The 18347-nt window shown below is 37.0% G+C and overlaps 1 protein-coding gene across 2 annotated transcripts in view; it reads right to left on the reverse strand.

The window, feature by feature from the left end:
- LOC131136667 (chemokine-like protein TAFA-2) overlaps positions 1-18347 on the reverse strand; it is a 91950-nt gene that overhangs the window by 31688 nt on the left and 41915 nt on the right. For both annotated transcript variants that reach the window (XM_058083804.1, XM_058083805.1), the window contains exon 2: positions 5462-5562. In XM_058083804.1, coding sequence (XP_057939787.1) covers positions 5462-5561 — 100 coding nt within the window. In that variant the 5' untranslated portion in view covers position 5562. The remainder of the gene's footprint in view (positions 1-5461; positions 5563-18347) is intronic.

Raw genomic sequence — 18347 nt, forward strand, 5'->3', positions numbered from 1 at the left:
TTTTACATTTTTTATATATGTTTTTTAAATCATTTTGAAGATGAAATATTTTTGTCAATCTCTTACATTCACTCAAAGCATCATCTTGATTGTGTTATACAAAATGGATGGTTAGAGCTAGATTTACATAATTTAAAATTTTAAATTCAAGATGATGCTTTGATTTGATTTGATTGAAAATTTAAATCATTCTGAAGATGAAATATTTTTGTCAAACTCTTACATTCACTCAATTAAAAATGATTGATGTTTGACAAAAATATTTCATCTTCAGAATGATTTAAAATTTTAAATTTTAAATTTTAAATTTTAAATTTTAAATTTTAAATTTTTAATTTTTAATTTTTAATTTTTAATTTTTAATTTTTAATTTTTAATTTTTAATTTTTAATTTTTAATTTTTAATTTTAAATCATTCTGAAGATGAAATATTTTTGTCAAACTCTTACATGCACTCAAAGCATCATCTTGATTGTTTGGTACAAAATGGATGGTTAGAGCTAGATTTACATAATTTAAAATTTTAAATTCAAGATGATGCTTTGAGTGAATTTAAAATTAAAAATTTTAAATTTTAAATTTTAAATTTTAAATTTTAAATTTCAAATTTTAAATTTTAAATTTTAAATTTTAAATCATTCTGAAGATGAAATATTTTTGTCAATCTCTTACATTCACTCAAAGCATCATCTTGATTGTGTTATACAAAATGGATGGTTAAAGCTAGATTTACATAATTTAAAATGTTAAATTCAAGATGATGCTTTGATTTGATTTGATTTGATTGAAATTTTAAATCATTCTGAAGATGAAATATTTTTGTCAAACTCTTACATTCACTCAATTAAAAATGATTGATGTTTGACAAAAATATTTCATCTTCAGAATAATTTTAAATTTTAAATTTTAAATTTTAAATTTTAAATTTTAAATTTTAAATTTTAAATTTTAAATTTTAAATTTTAAATTTTAAATTATTCTGAAGATTAAATATTTTTGTCAAACTCTTACGTTCACTCAAAGCATCATCTTGATTGTTTCATACAAAATGGATGGTTAGAGCTAGATTTACATAATTTAAAATTTTAAATTCAAGATGATGCTTTGATTTGATTTGATTGAAATTTTAAATCATTCTGAAGACGAAATATTTTTGTCAAACTCTTACATTCACTCAATTAAAAATGATTGATGTTTGACAAAAATATTTCATCTTCAGAATGATTTTAAATTTTAAATTTTAAATTTTAAATTTTAAATTTTAAATTTTAAATTTTAAATTTTAAATTTTAAATTTTTAATTTTTAATTTTTAATTTTAAATTTTAAATCATTCTGAAGATGAAATATTTTTGTCAATCTCTTACGTTCACTCAAAGCATCATCTTGATTGTGTTATACAAAATGGATGGTTAGAGCTAGATTTACATAATTTAAAATTTTAAATTCAAGATGATGCTTTGATTTGATTTGATTGAAATTTAAAATCATTCTGCAGATGAAATATTTTTGTCAAACTCTTACATTCACTCAATTAAAAATGATTGATGTTTGACAAAAATATTTCATCTTCAGAATGATTTAAAATTTCAATCAAATCAAATCAAAGCATCATCTTGAATTTAAAATTTAAAATTTAAAATTTAAAATTTAAAATTTAAAATTTAAAATTTAAAATTTAAAATTTAAAATTTAAAATCATTCTGAAGATGAAATATTTTTGTCAAACTCTTACGTTCACTCAAAGCATCATCTTGATTGTTTCATACAAAATGGATGGTTAGAGCTAGATTTACATAATTTAAAATTTTAAATTGAAGATGATGCTCTGAGTGAATGTAAGAGTTTGAATTTTAAATTTTAAATTTTAAATTTTAAATTTTAAATTTTAAATTTTAAATTTTAAATTTTAAATTTTAAATTTAAATTTTAAATTTAAATTTTAAATTTTAAATTTTAAATTTTAAATTTTAAATTTTTTATTTTAAATTTTTAATTTTTAATTTTTAATCATTCTGAAGATGAAACATTTTTGTCAAACTCTTACATTCACTCAAAGCATCATCTTGATTGTTTTGTACAAAACAGGTCGCATATAAAGGCAAAGTCATAAATTGTCTAAATATTTCTGCGTATTTCATTACATATATTTAGCAGCAGTGCGACATGAAGAATTAAAAACAATAAAAAAAAGCCAACAACAGCCAGTTCAGATGAAGGGCAGCCTGTCCAAGGCTTATTACAACAGGGAAGCCAAAGGCAGGGCTTGACATTTTCCAGCCATCATCGTCTATGATGTAAGGTCAAAGCCAACATAGTAAAACCCACTTTCTTAACTTTTTGATTTCTTCCTAAGGTGATGGTGTCATTGTCTATTACTCAAAGTGCTCACATTTGTTTTGTGCCTGCTTTTCTTATTTGTTTTTTTTTTTTCGCACAAGTGGCTTGGATGAGCAATCTTAAAATGCCCTTTTGTGCCTGTGATAGTGTCAGGAGGAGGAATACAATCCTGCAGCTTGACATATTACACGGACTGACACACAATCTAAGCCAGTGTGACAGCATTGCAATGAAGACATGGAACAACAATGTTTTTCTCCGGGAAAAAATGCGTTAGAATTAACAACACATCATAACAAATCCAATGGAAATGTACACATTGCCCTTAACCACCTTTTTTGTGAGAAATGAAATACCAGTACGTCAAAAAAACGTCTAATTAATTGGCTTCAGATAACTGGCTATTACGTAAATTGCACCACCTTGGAGCATATATTGTATAAATCTTAAATCATAAAGGGAGGTCATTTTCAACTTGACACAAGTGATCATTTTCATCTCGAGGGATAAAAATATCGTAAAATGGCGAGGCATAATAGGCGTCTGAGCTCAATTATGCTAGTGATTCCGCCACTTGGCTCACACGGGAGCGATATCATGCAACAGAGGATTTCTAAACTGTAAGGATCATTGCTCGCTGCTGAGTTGAAACCAACAGCCATCCCTTCCCTGATGGGACTGCTGCGATGACGACAGCCTCTTTGTTTGACGACCTGTTTTTTGTTGGGGTTACTCATACCCGTCTTGCAGTTTATTGGAAAATTTTTAAAAGATCTTTCCCGGAAAGAAGCTTCGGATGTGTCAACAACATATCAGCAGACGTCAGAAGCGATCCCTGAGATCCCTCTAGTCTAGTCTACCATGTCCTGGCTCTTATTGAAGCTGTTGTTTTTGCTAAACAACAACTGTCTACAAAGGTTCACAAACCTGTATCGCATGTTTACGACCAACCGCGGAATTGGAAGAAAACCTTACTCATCTGTTCGATATCACAAAAACATTGGCTCCTGTGTCGACAATCCATCAAAAAGGGCCAAACATACATCAGAACCGTCAACAAACCAAACAGTTATCTCCGAATTCAGTCATAATAAAGAAGGAAGTCTGACCCAGTTCCAGAAGTAGACTCTCCAACAAAGAGTCCAACGCGCCACTCAACAAATTCTGCTGCCAAACTGATGTCTAAACACTTTGTCAACAAGAAAACCATCGAAGGTGCTTCAAAGTCTGGCTGAAGATGACGGACTGAACGTCCCAACACCATCCCAGTCTGGAGTCTGGCGTCAAATGAGTTTTAGGAACAATATGATGATTGGGCACAGAAGCGATAGATACCAAGAGTATGTATTCAGAGACAGATTACCAAGACCTGATATCAGCAATATCCTAAATTAAGTGTCCTAAATCTGTGAAATGCTTCTCTACTCACTGGGGAATTGAACCATCCGAGCTTAATGTGCCTCGGAGATCCGTTCTACTTGCAAAACAGACGAATATCTTAACAGCAAATGTATTAATACTAATACACAAATCTGAAAGGCTGTGGAAAACACTACAAATGATATATGTGCTCATTTTTATCTTTTCCCATGCGTATTGGTAATGGTAATGGTAATGGTAATGGTAATGGTAATGGTAATGGTAATGGTTTTATTTCATTTGAACATGCATCAGATTACAATCGAGTGCATCACATAATCAGTTCCCAGTTCCACATGTCCGAAAGGAGTAGGAAGAAGCAAAGCTTATTAAATCCTACCCCTCCATCTGGTTCAGTAACTGTTACATTTGTTCACTTCCTGCTTTCCATAATACAGTTTAAGGGGTTTTTTTGTTTTGTTTGTTTTTTTATTTTTAAATTTTGTAATTTTTATCCCGTACTGAAGTACGAGGTAATATTACATATTTTCTATATTGGTACTTTTACAATCAGTAACTGTAACATTTGTTCACTTCCTGTTTTCCATAATACAGTTTAATGTTTTTTTTTGTTTTGTTTTTTTTGAATTTTTAAATTTTGTAATTCTTTGTCCCGTACTGAAATACGAGGTAATATTACATATTTTCTATATTGGTACTTTTACAATCAGTAACTGTTACATTTGGTCACTTCCTGCTTTCCATAATACAGTTTAAGTTTTTTTTGTTTGTTTGTTTTTTTGAATTTTTAAATTTTGCAATTTTTTGTCCCGTACTGAAGTACAAGGTAATATTACATATTTTCTATATTGGTACTTTTACAATCAGTAACTGTAACATTTGTTCACTTCCTGCTTTCCATAATACAGTTTAAGTTTTTTTAGTTTTTTTTGTTTTTTGAATTTTTAAATTTTGAAATTTTTTGTCCCGTACTGAAGTACGAGGTAATATTACATATTTTCTATATTGGTACTTTTACAATCAGTAACTGTTACATTTGTTCACTTCCTGCTTTCCATAATACAGTTTTTTTTGTTTTTGTTTGTTTTTTTTTTAAATCTCGTACCGAAGTACGAGGTGATATTGTATGCAACCAAAGCCCAAGCTAATAAATTAGAGATTTGTCATAACCTTAGTATGTACACGTAACGTCCGCCATGCCACCGGGTCTGCAAAACAACATTGCGACTATGAATTCATACTTTGGTTTAAACCGGGCGTTCAAAGCGAAGTTGGCAAACACGGAGTATCTGGTATAAGGTATCTGCTTTAACTATATTCGGCGCTTTGGCCAAAGCCGGCATCATTGCTGAACAGCCACCTGCCAACGAGACTGACGAGAGGGAACCCGCCAATGATGGCGAAATTGCCCAGCTGTTCAATTTCCGTTACAGAAAATAAAGACTTTAATGGATTTGTGGGAGAAGATTAATTGAAAAATATGGTGAGTGTGTTGTCAATCCATCTTTTTGCTATGCCGATTATCCTCATTAGTGCGGCGGGTATGCTGGAGCCTATCCCAGCTATTTTTAGTGCAAGAGGCGGGGTACACCCAGCCAACGAACAACCATTCACACTCATATTCACGCCAATTAATGTGGGAACTTTTACCTTTGTTTTGTCTTATTTCAAAACCAGTGTACCATCAATGTGGGTATTTTGTGTTCCGATTCCGACATAGTTTCAACCAAAAGCCATCCTACCTGTGTGGCTTCTGTGTGCATGAGTGAGCGAGGCCAGACAAAGCGACAGCAGTAGACTCCACAGACCAAATCCACAAATACAGGGGCCCCGCTCCCGCATCCTGCCAGAAAGGAGAACAAAAAAAAAAACATGCATACTTCATTAGAGAACACACACACACACAAACATACAACTCATTTAAAGTCACATTCAAGAACGTTAACGCCCCCCCTCCAACGTTACTGCCTGTGTAAAGCACACATGCATTAAACACGAGGAACTCTAGAAAGCATTTAAACATGTCGGCTCAAATGGCATCACAAGCATTTCACCGTCTTGGCAATGGAGAAATAAACATTTAAACACAGGAAAATTGTTTTGCTGCCTAATCTTTCAAACGTGAGAAAAGGACACAAAGTGATACACAGGATGAGGGGCAGGAGATTTGGGGTTCACTGTTTAATTCCCTATGTTTGCAGCCAAGTGGAACACAAACGTCCAAAGACAGATGAGCCAGGTTGTGTTATTCGTAACGTCATCGCATCTGTGTGTGGTTGCAAATTTGGACGCCCGTAAATAGCTAAATTAATGTGATACGTGTAGCACAGGGCTAGGGCTGTTAAATTATAATTTTTAAAAGATTAATCACATACTTGTAATCAATTAATCACAATTAATCAAATTCACAAAAAGAATTAATCATGATCAATTATGATTAATTGCATATTTAAGGGGTTTTTAACATGATTAATCAAAAAATTGAGGATTAATCACAAACAATCGTGATTAATCACATATTTTTAAAGGGTGGGGTTAATCATGATTTTAAAAGTAGTGACGGGGAAGTAATTAATCATGATTAATCACACTGCGTTAATCATGATCAATTGTGATTAATCACATATCTGTAAAGGGTGGGATTAATAATGATTTAAAAAGTAATGATGGGAAAGTAATTAATCATGATTAATCACATTTGGGTGTAATTATGATCAATCATGATTGATCACGTATTTGTAAAGGGTGGGATTAATCATGATTAATAAAGTAATGATGGGGAAAGCAATGAATCATGACTAATCACATTGAGGTAATCATGATCAATCGTGATTAATCACATATCTGTAAAGGGTGGGATTAATAATGATTTAAAAAGTAATGATGGGAAAGTAATTAATCATGATTAATCACATTTGGGGGTAATCATGATCAATCGTGATTGATCACGTATTTTAAAAGGGTGGGGTTAATCATGATTAATAAAGTAATGATGGGGAAAGTAATGAATCATGATTAATCACATTGAGGTAATCATGATCAATCGTGATTAATCACATATCTGTAAAGAGTGGGATTAATAATGATTTAAAAAGTAATGATGGGAAAGTAATTAATCATGATTAATCACATTTGGGGGTAATCATGATGAATCGTGATACATGTATTTGTAAAGGGTGGGATTAATCATGATTAATAAAGTAATGATGAGGAAAGTAATTAATCATGATTAATCACATGAACACCTACGTCTGAAATACGCACGTTGTCTTTTCAGAGAAACCTGTGAATCCTCTGGGTTGTCCTCTCCGGCAACCCAGAGCGCGGTGAAGTTTTGTGGACTGCCGCTAATAGAAGCCGTACGCTTCAGTTTAGCGGCGCATGAATCTCATTAAACTGCTAAAAGTGAGTGATATGAGTATCCTATTCATGTTTTTCTTCATTTTCCTGTTTATTTACACACACACATGCATTATTAAGCCGTTGTTCGGAGTGTCCCTGAATGCATCTTGCGTTCTTGTAATTAAAATGAGTAAAAAGAAAGAAGGAACTATTGATGTGTAAGCTGTGTAACCTTTTTTTTATTATTATTTGATCAGAAAGAGTCTGATTAAATAGATTAAATAAATTTAAATAAATTAAAGAGAGTTAATCAGAGTCTTTGTACTCAATTACTTGTAGATTTTTGCCATTCACTGTAATTCCAGAATGTAATTTTGCAAGTAAAAATAAAAGTGTAAACAAACCAAACAGGCTAGGATGGAGTGAAAATCTGTAGAGATCTACAGATGTAACGCAGACCGCATGAAAGCAAAGCGCTTGTGCATATTTGGGTATAGATCTGCGTGAACATATGTAAATGGCGTTGTGAGGAGTGTATTTGTGAATGTGCGTTAAGCCTTGGCTTGACGTCTGAGCAGTGGTGAGTCATCTGGCTATGCGAGCAGGCGTTTCTCGAGCTGAGGGAAGCTGCAAAGCCAGACAGGCTGAGCCAAGGCTTTTTCGGGCTAGAGGGAATCACAGACAAACACAGAATCATATGCATGTACGTTTTGGTTGCCACATTTTTATTTTTTTTTCACCACTTTACCCATCTCCCCCCAGCCTTTTCCTCTTGTCCTCAAGAATACCTTCTTCCTCTTCACTTCACTTAGGGAAACAGAGAATTGGCTTATTGGCCATCAGTGAATAAATAGGCATTTAATGTCGTGATGAGTAGATGTTGTAACCTCGTTGTACAAGTTCGCTTTAAGCTGAGCGCTTGCGGAATCGCACATTGGTATTGTTTGTCTCAGCAAAGCAAATCCTTGCAGCGCAACAAAAATGTAAAAAAAAAAACAAAAAAAAACCTTAAACTGTATTATGGAAAGCAGGAAGTGAACAAATGTAACAGTTACTGATTGTAAAAGTACCAGATGGTTTAATTTCATTTGAACATGCATCAGATTACAATTGAGTGCATCCCATTACATTTGTTCACTTCCTGCTTTCCTAATATAATTGTTCTTTTTAATTATTATTATTATTATTATTATTATTTTTTGGTATAGATCAGATTACAATTGAGTACATCCCATAATCAGTTCCCAGTTCCACATGTCCAAAAGGAGTAGGAAGAAACAAAGCTTATTAAATCCTACCCCTCCATCTGGTACTTTTACAATCAGTAACTGTTACATTTGTTCACTTCCTGCTTTCCTAATATAATTTAATATTTTTTTTAATTTTTAATTTTTTCTTAAATTTTTATTATTATTATTATCATTATTTTTGGTATACATCAGATTACAACTGTTACATTTGTTCACTTCCTGCTTTCCTAATATAATTTTTTTTATTATTATTCTTATTTTTTTTTTTTTTGGTATAGATCAGATTCCAATTGAGTACATCCCATAATCAGTTCCCAGTTCCACATGTCCAAAAGGAGTAGGAAGAAGCAAAGCTTATTAAATCCTACCCCTCCATCTAGTACTTTTACAATCAGTTACTGTTATATTTGTTCACTTCCTGCTTTCTATAATACAGTTTAAGGGTTTTTTTTGTTTTGTTTTTTTTTGAATTTTTAAATGTTGTAATTATTTGTCCCGTACAGAAGTACGAGGTAATATTACATATTTTCTATATTGGTACTTTTACAATCAGTAACTGTTACATTTGTTCACTTCCTGCTTTCCATAATACAGTTTAAGGTTTTTTTTGTTTTGTTTTGGTTTTTTTTTATTTTTAAATTTTGTAATTTTTTATCCCGTACTGAAGTACGAGGTAATATTACATATTTTCTATATTGGTACTTTTACAATCAGTAACTGTAACATTTGTTCACTTCCTGCTTTCCAAAATACAGTTTAAGGTTTTTTTTTGTTTTGTTTGCACAGGAGCATATACAGGAGCAGACGTATTGCAGATATATTAATTTTAGTGCAATGATGTATGGGTAATGGTGTATACACATGAATAAAAGAAAAGTAAAACAGAAGTAAACAGAAAATAAGAGCTTAGGGAAGGCCATATAGTTTATATATAAGGCGACGCTGATATGATGGTATCCGAGTACAGGGACTCCAATCAGGGAGTAGAGTCATCAGACCCTTGAAGAAGGGGACATCGCTCACGTACGTATCCCTGATGGATGCCACACTGGTCCGACGCCCCTGATGGAATTTGCCAGCCAAAATAGTAATAAAAAAAAACAAGAGTTCATATTAACGTAGCTTTTATTAATGAAATTCTGAGGGGCAAAAGCGAAAGCAAGAGCGAGAGATAGTTGGAGAAACAGAGGTGGTCCCACATGAGTTGTGCAGTCTGTTCAACTCCTTTAATTAGTCCCATTGGAATGCGCCCCCCACTCCACATGCCTCATCAGCCTTCCCTTGATATTTCCACTCTGTATTTTAGAGTGTGTGTGCACATATGTGTGTGTGTGTGTTTGTATGCATCCTAGCAAAAGCCGAGCGCATCTCGCGGGCATATGAGACATTTTTTTTTTTAGTTCCCAAAGGTCCACGGGAAAATCTATCAGAAATAAATTTATATTCAAGGTGTATCTGTTCTCTGAGATATTTACCATGGGAGAATGAGATCCCACATGACGCAAAAATTAGGGATTTTGGTGGTGAGTTGGCTGCGATGGTCGGACCTGGCAGGCCCCAACGTATTGTGAGGGTCTGTTGGGAATGGTTGGCAGAGTCCCCTGTCAGAAGGAGCTTCAACTCCCACCTTTGGGAGAGCTTAGACCATGTTCCGAGGGAAGGGGGCGGACATTGAGTCCGAATGGGCCTTGTTAGATGGATCCATTGTTGAGGTGGCTGATCGGAGCTGGTTGGTCGGTGAAGAAGGAGTCCTTGGCTCCTTCTTGGCTCATTGGACCCCGGTGGCAGCTGACAGGCCAAGCGGTCCTCGGATTTGGCAGTCTCTGAGGCCAAAACTTGGGAGGAGTTTGGAGAAGCCATGGAGAACAACTTCCAGATGACTTCAAACAGAGTTTGGACCACTATCCGCCGTCCCAGTTTGGGGAAAAAGTACCCGTGTATGATGGCGATGTTGTGCCGCTGACAGAATCTCTAGAATCCCGAGCCAGGGCGTTGAGGGGGTTCTGGTTTCATGGCAGCCGGATTGGGTCTCTGCTTTTTGCAGATAATGTGGTCCTGCTGGCTTCATCGAGCCGTGACCTTCAACTCTCACTGGACTGGTTTGCAGTCGAGTGTGAAGCGGATGGAATGATACTCAGCACCTGCAGGTCTGAGTCCATGGTTCTCACCCGGAAAAGTGTGGAGTACCATCTCCGGATCGGGGATCAGATCCTGTACCTAAGTACCTCGGGGTTTTGTTCACGAGAAAGGATATTTAAGGTGGCCGATTGCAAGTTGCATCTTCTCTAAAGAGTAGCACCATGGTAGCCTCAAAACAAGCAAAGATTGTTCAACATCATGGTCTAAGGGAAGGATACAAAAGCTAGATCAGAGATTTCAGCTGTGAGGAAACATAGTGAGGAAATACAAGACCAACGGCACAGCTCTAGTTAAGGCGTCCAAGGCCAAGAACCATGTGACCATGCAGTAAAGGGTACATGCTACAGTATTTTACCGTATTCCGGCCTTTTTAAGCATTACCGGAACTTTCTTCCTGGTGGCATCGATTTCATATTGCAACATAGAAAAAAAATGTCTACACCTAGCATAAACTTTTCCGAACTCAAAATTAAAAACACAGCAGAAGTGGCGACAGCGCCAAAGTGGTCTGAGGTGGGTATGAGTACTTTTTTTTTAGACAAGTATCCATTATCTTACTTATTGTGTGGAAATATGGGCTAATAACTACAAAAGCAGTCTTCACTGGCTAAATGTACTGCAAAAAAGGTCAGTAAGGATAATTCATAATGCCGCCTACAGAGAACATACTAACTCCTTATGTCTAAAATCAAAAATACTTCAACTTGCTGATATAGTTCATCCTCAAACAGCTAAAATAATGCATAAGGCTAAAAATAAGCAATTAGCTAAAAATGTCATCCAATACTTCTCTACAAGAGAGGAGAAATATGATCTCAGGAAAGAACTAAATTTGAAACACGTAAGACAATTAAATTAAATTAAATTAAATTAAATTAAATTAAATTAAATTAAATTAAATTAAATTAAATTAAATTAAATTAAATTAAATTAAATTAAATTAAATTAAATTAAATTAAATTAAATTAAATTAAATTAAATTAAGTGTTTCAAAATTTACTTCTTCCACTTTAAATTAAATTAAATTAAATTAAATTAAATTAAATTAAATTAAATTAAATTAAATTAAATTAAATTAAATTAAATTAAATTAAATTAAATTAAATTAAGTGTTTCAAAATTTAGTTCTTCCCTGAGATCATATTTCTCCTCTCTTGTAAATTTAATTGAATTGAATTGAATTGAATTTTAATTTAATTTAATTTAATTTAATTTAATTTAATTTAATTTAATTTAATTTAATTTAATTTAATTTAATTTAATTTAATTTAATTTAATTTAATTTAATTTAATTTAATTTAATTTAATTTAATTTAATTTAATTTAATTTAATTTAATTTAATTTAATTTGTCCTTAAACTATATTATGAAAGCAGGAAGTGAACAAATGCAACAGTTACTGATTGTAAAAGTACCAGATGGAGGGGTAGGATTTAATAAGCTTTGCTTCTTCCTACTCCTTTTGGACATGTGGAACTGGGAACTGATTATGGGATGCACTCAATTGGAATCTGATGAAATAAAACCATTACCATTACCATTACAATTTCTTATGTATTCACTATTCAGGCCGTATGATTGGTCAGTCACACACAACGATTTTGAGAAGCGATGCCTCACTCTTTCACGGTGGACTGAAAAAGCAGAGAAATAATAATAATATATGGAATGTCATAGCAAATCTGTGTATTACTCTGATTTATTGGAAGAACCTCAGTGGTCAACAGAGTCTATTTAAACTAAACAGAACCTCAAGAGATTTCAGCTGGGCGACCGCCCGCGGGAACACGTGTGAGTTTATGTGCATGGTTGTGTCGTTTTGTGTGTTTTGGTTAATGAAATCCAAAGTTTGGCCTTTGAAAGACACTCCATGTGGCCCGTAGAGGATGCCAGCAACTCCAAATTAAGCCTCCAATTTAACATGGATTGAGGAAATTTAGCCGCATGTTCGTGTGTATCGCTCGTTAAACAGCACAGTGACTCCAACGGAATGCACATCCCAGCCCTGACATTCCCGTCTTGGGGATCAGTATTTTTTTTGCCTCTTCCTGCCATACGTCCGTGTCCTCCACACCTCCCTACAGCTCCATTCAACCCAAGGGTGTCACACTCTATCCATCTCCCCCGCATTCTCACCCACTCTCTTTCCTTTTGTATCGCTCCGTCTCCGTCTGTCTCCGGCTGAGCCGACCTGGAGAACTTGTTTCACCGCGAGGTACAATCCCAATGTCACTACAAATCCGTCGTCTGCAAGGCTCCACAGTCACCCCTAAAACATCCCGAGGTCAAACAGATGTGAACACACACACACACACATAGAGTGTGGCTGCTGACAGTGCGGATCCAGGTAGTAAATTCAGTTATTGTTGTCTTAACCTGACAGGTTCAAACTCCTCTGACACTTGTAAAAACACTTAAATGCAGAAATACAGAAGAGACAGAAAATAATATTCAAAGTTACTCGCAGTTATTCTCTTTTCGGGGGTCCCTACTACATGGTCGTGCAACTCTAAGAGGGGGGAGAAGGCCGTTTTTAAATACGAGCTGTATTTGTTTGTCTATGTGTGTGTGTATAGTATGTGAGAGTAATTACTTTTATTGTTTTATGACTTCTTATCTTGACACATTCTTGCAGGATCTGCAGGTTCACTGTTGGCGCATCCAGGCACCTCCAGGACCTGGGGGTCGCTAGGGTTCTCCGATCAGGGTCACGGGAACCTTACTTCTTCAGCACATTCAAACACTTTTTATTGTCTAAGCAAATGGATATAAGGGTGATAACTAACATTATATTCATTCTATTTACATTTTATTCTAACACAAACACAGGTTCAACACAGTTAAACAATGCAATAAAAAAAATCACCAGAATTCCGTATAGAGCAGGGGTCTCAAACACGCGGCCCACGGGCCAAATGTGGCCGGCAGGACACTAGTTTGAGGCCCCCGCCTTGATATGAAAGTTTAATGTTAGTTTGATATGGATGCTGTATGGTATCATGTACCCAGAAAAAATTATTATGTTTGATTAATGTTCATGTTAAAGGTTAAATAACTGTTAATAGTTATCCTCCCTATCCGTGTGGAAGTGGTAAGTTTTTGGCTTTTTAAGTTTAAAGGAAATAACTTGAAGGCTACCGTTTAGGTCGCTAGCTCTCTAGTTTGCGAGTTAGCATGTGTCTCAAACACACGGCCCGCGGGCCAAATGTGGCCCGCAGGACACTACTTTGAGGCCCCCGCCTTGATATGAAAGTTTAATGTCAGTGCGGCCCGCGCAAAGTTTGATATGGATGCTGTATGGTATCATGTACCCAGAAAAAATTATTACGTTTGATTCATGTTCATGTTAAAGGTTAAATAACTGTTAATAGTTATCCTCCCTATCCGTGTGGAAGTGGTAAGTTTTTGGCTATTTAAGTTGAAAGGAAATAACTTGAAGGCTTACCGTTTAGGTCACTAGTGCTCTAGTTTGCGAGTTAGCATGTGTCTCAAACACACGGCCCACGGGCCAAATGTGGCCCGCAGGACACTACTTTGAGGCCCCCGCCTTGATATGAAAGTTTAATGTCAGTGCGGCCCGCGCAAAGTTTGATACGGATGCTGTATGGTATCATGTACCCAGAAAAAAATATTACGTTTGATTCATGTTCATGTTAAAGGTTAAATAACTGTTAATAGTTATCCTCCCTATCCGTGTGGAAGTGGTAAGTTTTTAGTTTGCTATTTAAGTTGAAAGGAAATAACTTGAAGGCTTACCGTTTAGGTCGCTAGCTCTCTAGTTTGCGAGTTAGCATGTGTCTCAAACACACGGCCCGCGGGCCAAATGTGGCCCGCAGGACACTACTTTGAGGCCCCCGCCTTGATATGAAAGTTTAATGTCAGTGCGGCCCGCGCAAAGTTTGATATGGATGCTGTATGGTATCATGTACCCAGAAAAAAATATTACGTTTGATTCATGTTCATGTTAAAGGTTAAATAACTGTTAATAGTTATCCTCCCTATCCGTGTGGAAGTGGTAAGTTTTTGGCTATTTAAGTTGCAAGGAAATAACTTGGAGGCTACCGTTTAGGTCGCTAGCTCTCTAGTTTGCGAGTTAGCATGTGTCTCAAGATAAATTGGGTAAATTGAGTTTGAGATCCCTGGTATAGAGCAAGCCTCCGTCATGGTGTTTGGCTTTAAATACACTTTTATATGAATCCAAATGGACATTTTCCCTGGAATAACAACAATAACAATAAAGTTATTGGGAACGCTGATGTGGACCAAATGAGAATAAAAATAATTGGTAAAAGATAAGATGGAAGATGGACAGTGGAACACGGCCCAGGTGAAAAGGAACTAGCCCATCTTCTCTTCTTCTCTTACTTAATTCCCTAATTTCATTCTGGCAGAAATATTTTCGGAGCGACATAAAGGGAATCAGACTCACGGCAGGCCTTTTTCTAGTCTTGTTCACTAACTTTTCCAAACTCCCTTGGTTAAGACCTATTTCCCTGCCCTAAATGCATAATTTGGTAAATGAAGCATCTGCTTGGGTGGTCTCGGTAGGCTTCTGCGTGTGTGGCTGAGGCTCGCACACAAACATCATCATTCAAAATGAGTTCGAATCTCACAAATCTTATGTGAAAAATACTAAATATGTACATCTTTATTAAGTCATCGGCTGCCAAAGACGTCTATAGACGTCTTTTTAAAAAGTAACGTTGACTGCCAAATACTTTTTTTCGCCGGAGCTACAAATCAAAGTCTTATGTATGTTTTGTGTAAATTTTAGACTTGTAGTTTATGTATTTCTATCCCTTGTTGTATTATTGTATTCATGATGTCATTGTTTGTTGAGAGTTTCATTTCATTTCATTTCACACTCACATTCATACCTATGGACAATTTGGAGTCGCTAATTAGCATTAGCATGTTTTTGGAATGTGGGAGGAAACCGGAATACCCGGAAAAAAACATCAAACTCCACACAGAGATGGCCGAGGGTGGGATTGAACCCTGGTCTCTTAGCTGTGAGGTCTGCGCGCTAACCACTCGACCGCCGTGCAACCAAGTAGGATTCATTAATTTATTAATTTTCTACCGTTTTTCCTCACGAGGGTCACGGGGGTGCTGGAGCCTATCCCAGCTGTCTTCAGGCTAAAGAGGTGGGGTACGCCTCCCTGGACTGGTGGCCAGCCAATCACAGGGCACATATAGACAAACAACCATTCACACTCACATTCATACCTATGGACAATTTGGAGTCGCTAATTAGCATTAGCATGTTTTTGGAATGTGGGAGGAAATCGGAATACCCGGAAAAAAACATCAAACTCCACACAGAGATGGCCGAGGGTGGGATTGAACCCTGGTTTCTTAGCTGTGAGGTCTGCGCGCTAACCACTCAACTACTGTGCAACCAAGTAGGATTCATTAATTTATTAATTTTCTACCGATTTTCCTCACGAGGGTCACGGGGGTGCTGGAGCCTATCCCAGCTGTCTTCAGGCTAAAGAGGTGGGGTACAGCCTGGACTGGTCCCCAGCCAATCACAGGGCACATATAGACAAACAACCATTCACACTCACATTCATACCTATGGACAATTTGGAGTCGCTAATTAACCTAGCATGTTTTTGGAATGTGGGAGGAAACCGGAAAACCCGGGGAAAACATGCAAACTCCACACAGAGATAGCCGAGGGTGGAATTTAACTCGGGTCTTCTAGCTGTGAGGTCTGCGCGCTAACCACTCGACCGCTGTGCAACCAAGTAGGATTCATTAATTTATTCATTTTCTACCGCTTTTCCTCACGAGGGTCTCGGGGGTGCTGGAGCCTATCCCAGCTGTCTTCAGACAAGAGGTGGGGTACACCTCCCTGGACTGGTGGCCAGCCAATCACAGGGCACATATAGACAAACAACCATTCACACTCACATTCATACCTATGGACAATTTGGAGTCGCTAATTAACCTAGCATGTTTTTGGAATGTGGGAGGAAACCGGAAAACCCGGGGAAAACATGCAAACTCCACACAGAGATAGCCGAGAGTGGAATTTAACTCGGGTCTTCTAGCTGTGAGGTCTGCGCGCAAACCACTCGACCGCCGTGCAACCAAGTAGGATTCATTAATTTATTCATTTTCTACCGCTTTTCCTCACGAGGGTCACGGGGGTGCTGGAGCCTATCCCAGCTGTCTTTGGGCGAGAGGTACACCCTGGACTGGTTGCCAGCCAATCACAGGGCACATATAGACAAACAACCATTCACACTCACATTCATACCTATGGACAATTTGGAGTCGCTAATTAACCTAGCATGTTTTTGGAATGTGGGAAGAAATCTGAATACCCGGGGAAAACATGCAAACTCCACACAGAGATAGCCGAGAGTGGAATTTAACTCGGGTCTTCTAGCTGTGAGGTCTGCGCGCAAACCACTCGACCGCCGTGCAACCAAGTAGGATTCATTAATTTATTCATTTTCTACCGTTTTTCCTCATGAGGGTCACGGGGGTGCTGGAGCCTATCCCAGCTGTCTTCGGGCAAGAGGCGGGGTACACCCCCAATCACAGGGCACATATAGACAAACAACCATTCACACTCACATTCATACCTATGGACAATTTGGAGTCGCTAATTAGCATTAGCATGTTTTTGGAATGTGGGAGGAAACCGGAATACCCGGAGAAAACATGCAAACTCCACACAGAGATAGCCGAGAGTGGAATTTAACTCGGGTCTTCTAGCTGTGAGTTCTGCACGCTAACCACTCGACCGCTGTGCAACCAAGTAGGATTCATTAATTTATTCATTTTCTACCGCTTTTCCTCACGAGGGTCGCGGGGGTGCTGGAGCCTATCCCAGCTGTCTTTGGGCGAGAGGTACACCCTGGACTGGTGGCCAGCCAATCACAGGGCACATATAGACAAACAACCATTCACACTCACATTCATACCTATGGACAATTTGGAGTCGCTAATTAGCATTAGCATGTTTTTGGAATGTGGGAGGAAACCGGAATACCCGGGGAAAACATGCAAACTCCACACAGAGATAGCCGAGGGTGGGATTGAACCCTGGTCTCTTAGCTGTGAGGTCTGCGCGCTAACCACTCGACCGCCGTGCAACCAAGTAGGATTCATTAATTTATTCATTTTCTACCGTTTTTCCTCACGAGGGTCACGGGGGTGCTGGAGCCTATCCCAGCTGTCTTCGGGCTAAAGAGGCGGGGTACACCCTGGACTGGTGGCCAGCCAATCACAGGGCACATATAGACAAACAACCATTCACACTCACATTCATACTTATGGACAATTTGTAGTTGCTAATTAACCTAGCATGTTTTTGGAATGTGGGAGGAAACTGGAATACTGGAATACCCGGAGAAAACCATGCAAACTCCACACAGAGATAGCCGAGGGTGGAATTGAACCCTGGTCTCCTAGCTGTGAGTTCTGCGTGCTAAATTAGGATTCATTAGGAACAGGTGTAAAGAGTTCATCTAACCAAGGTAATCACCTGCAGGAATGTTTGGGGAGGAGCCGCCGTCATCAGACCATACCATTTACTGGGGATGAGGGAGGGGGTTTCTAAGGTTTGATGGGTATTTAATCTCTATTTCGGGTAGGGGAATATGTATATTTGTGTTAATGTTTTATGGAGAGTTGTTGTAGAAGTGGGTTCACATAAGATGATATTGTTGAAATCCAGTTTTAAGAGTTACATGATTTAAATGTGTTTTGTAGACCACCCTATGGGCAAAAATGGGACATGCTGGGCAGATTGAGACCCCTATAAAAGGAGCAGCTGGGGCTTCTTTGGGGAGGATAGAGTGATGTGTGGTATTGCTGCTGTACAGTTTTTTCATTGATTTTGAGTGAATGCATTTTTTGTTCTTGCTGTTTTTGGGAA

Source organism: Doryrhamphus excisus, chromosome 10, assembly GCF_030265055.1.
Source record: "Doryrhamphus excisus isolate RoL2022-K1 chromosome 10, RoL_Dexc_1.0, whole genome shotgun sequence".
In the NCBI taxonomy this organism is placed as follows: domain Eukaryota; kingdom Metazoa; phylum Chordata; class Actinopteri; order Syngnathiformes; family Syngnathidae; genus Doryrhamphus; species Doryrhamphus excisus.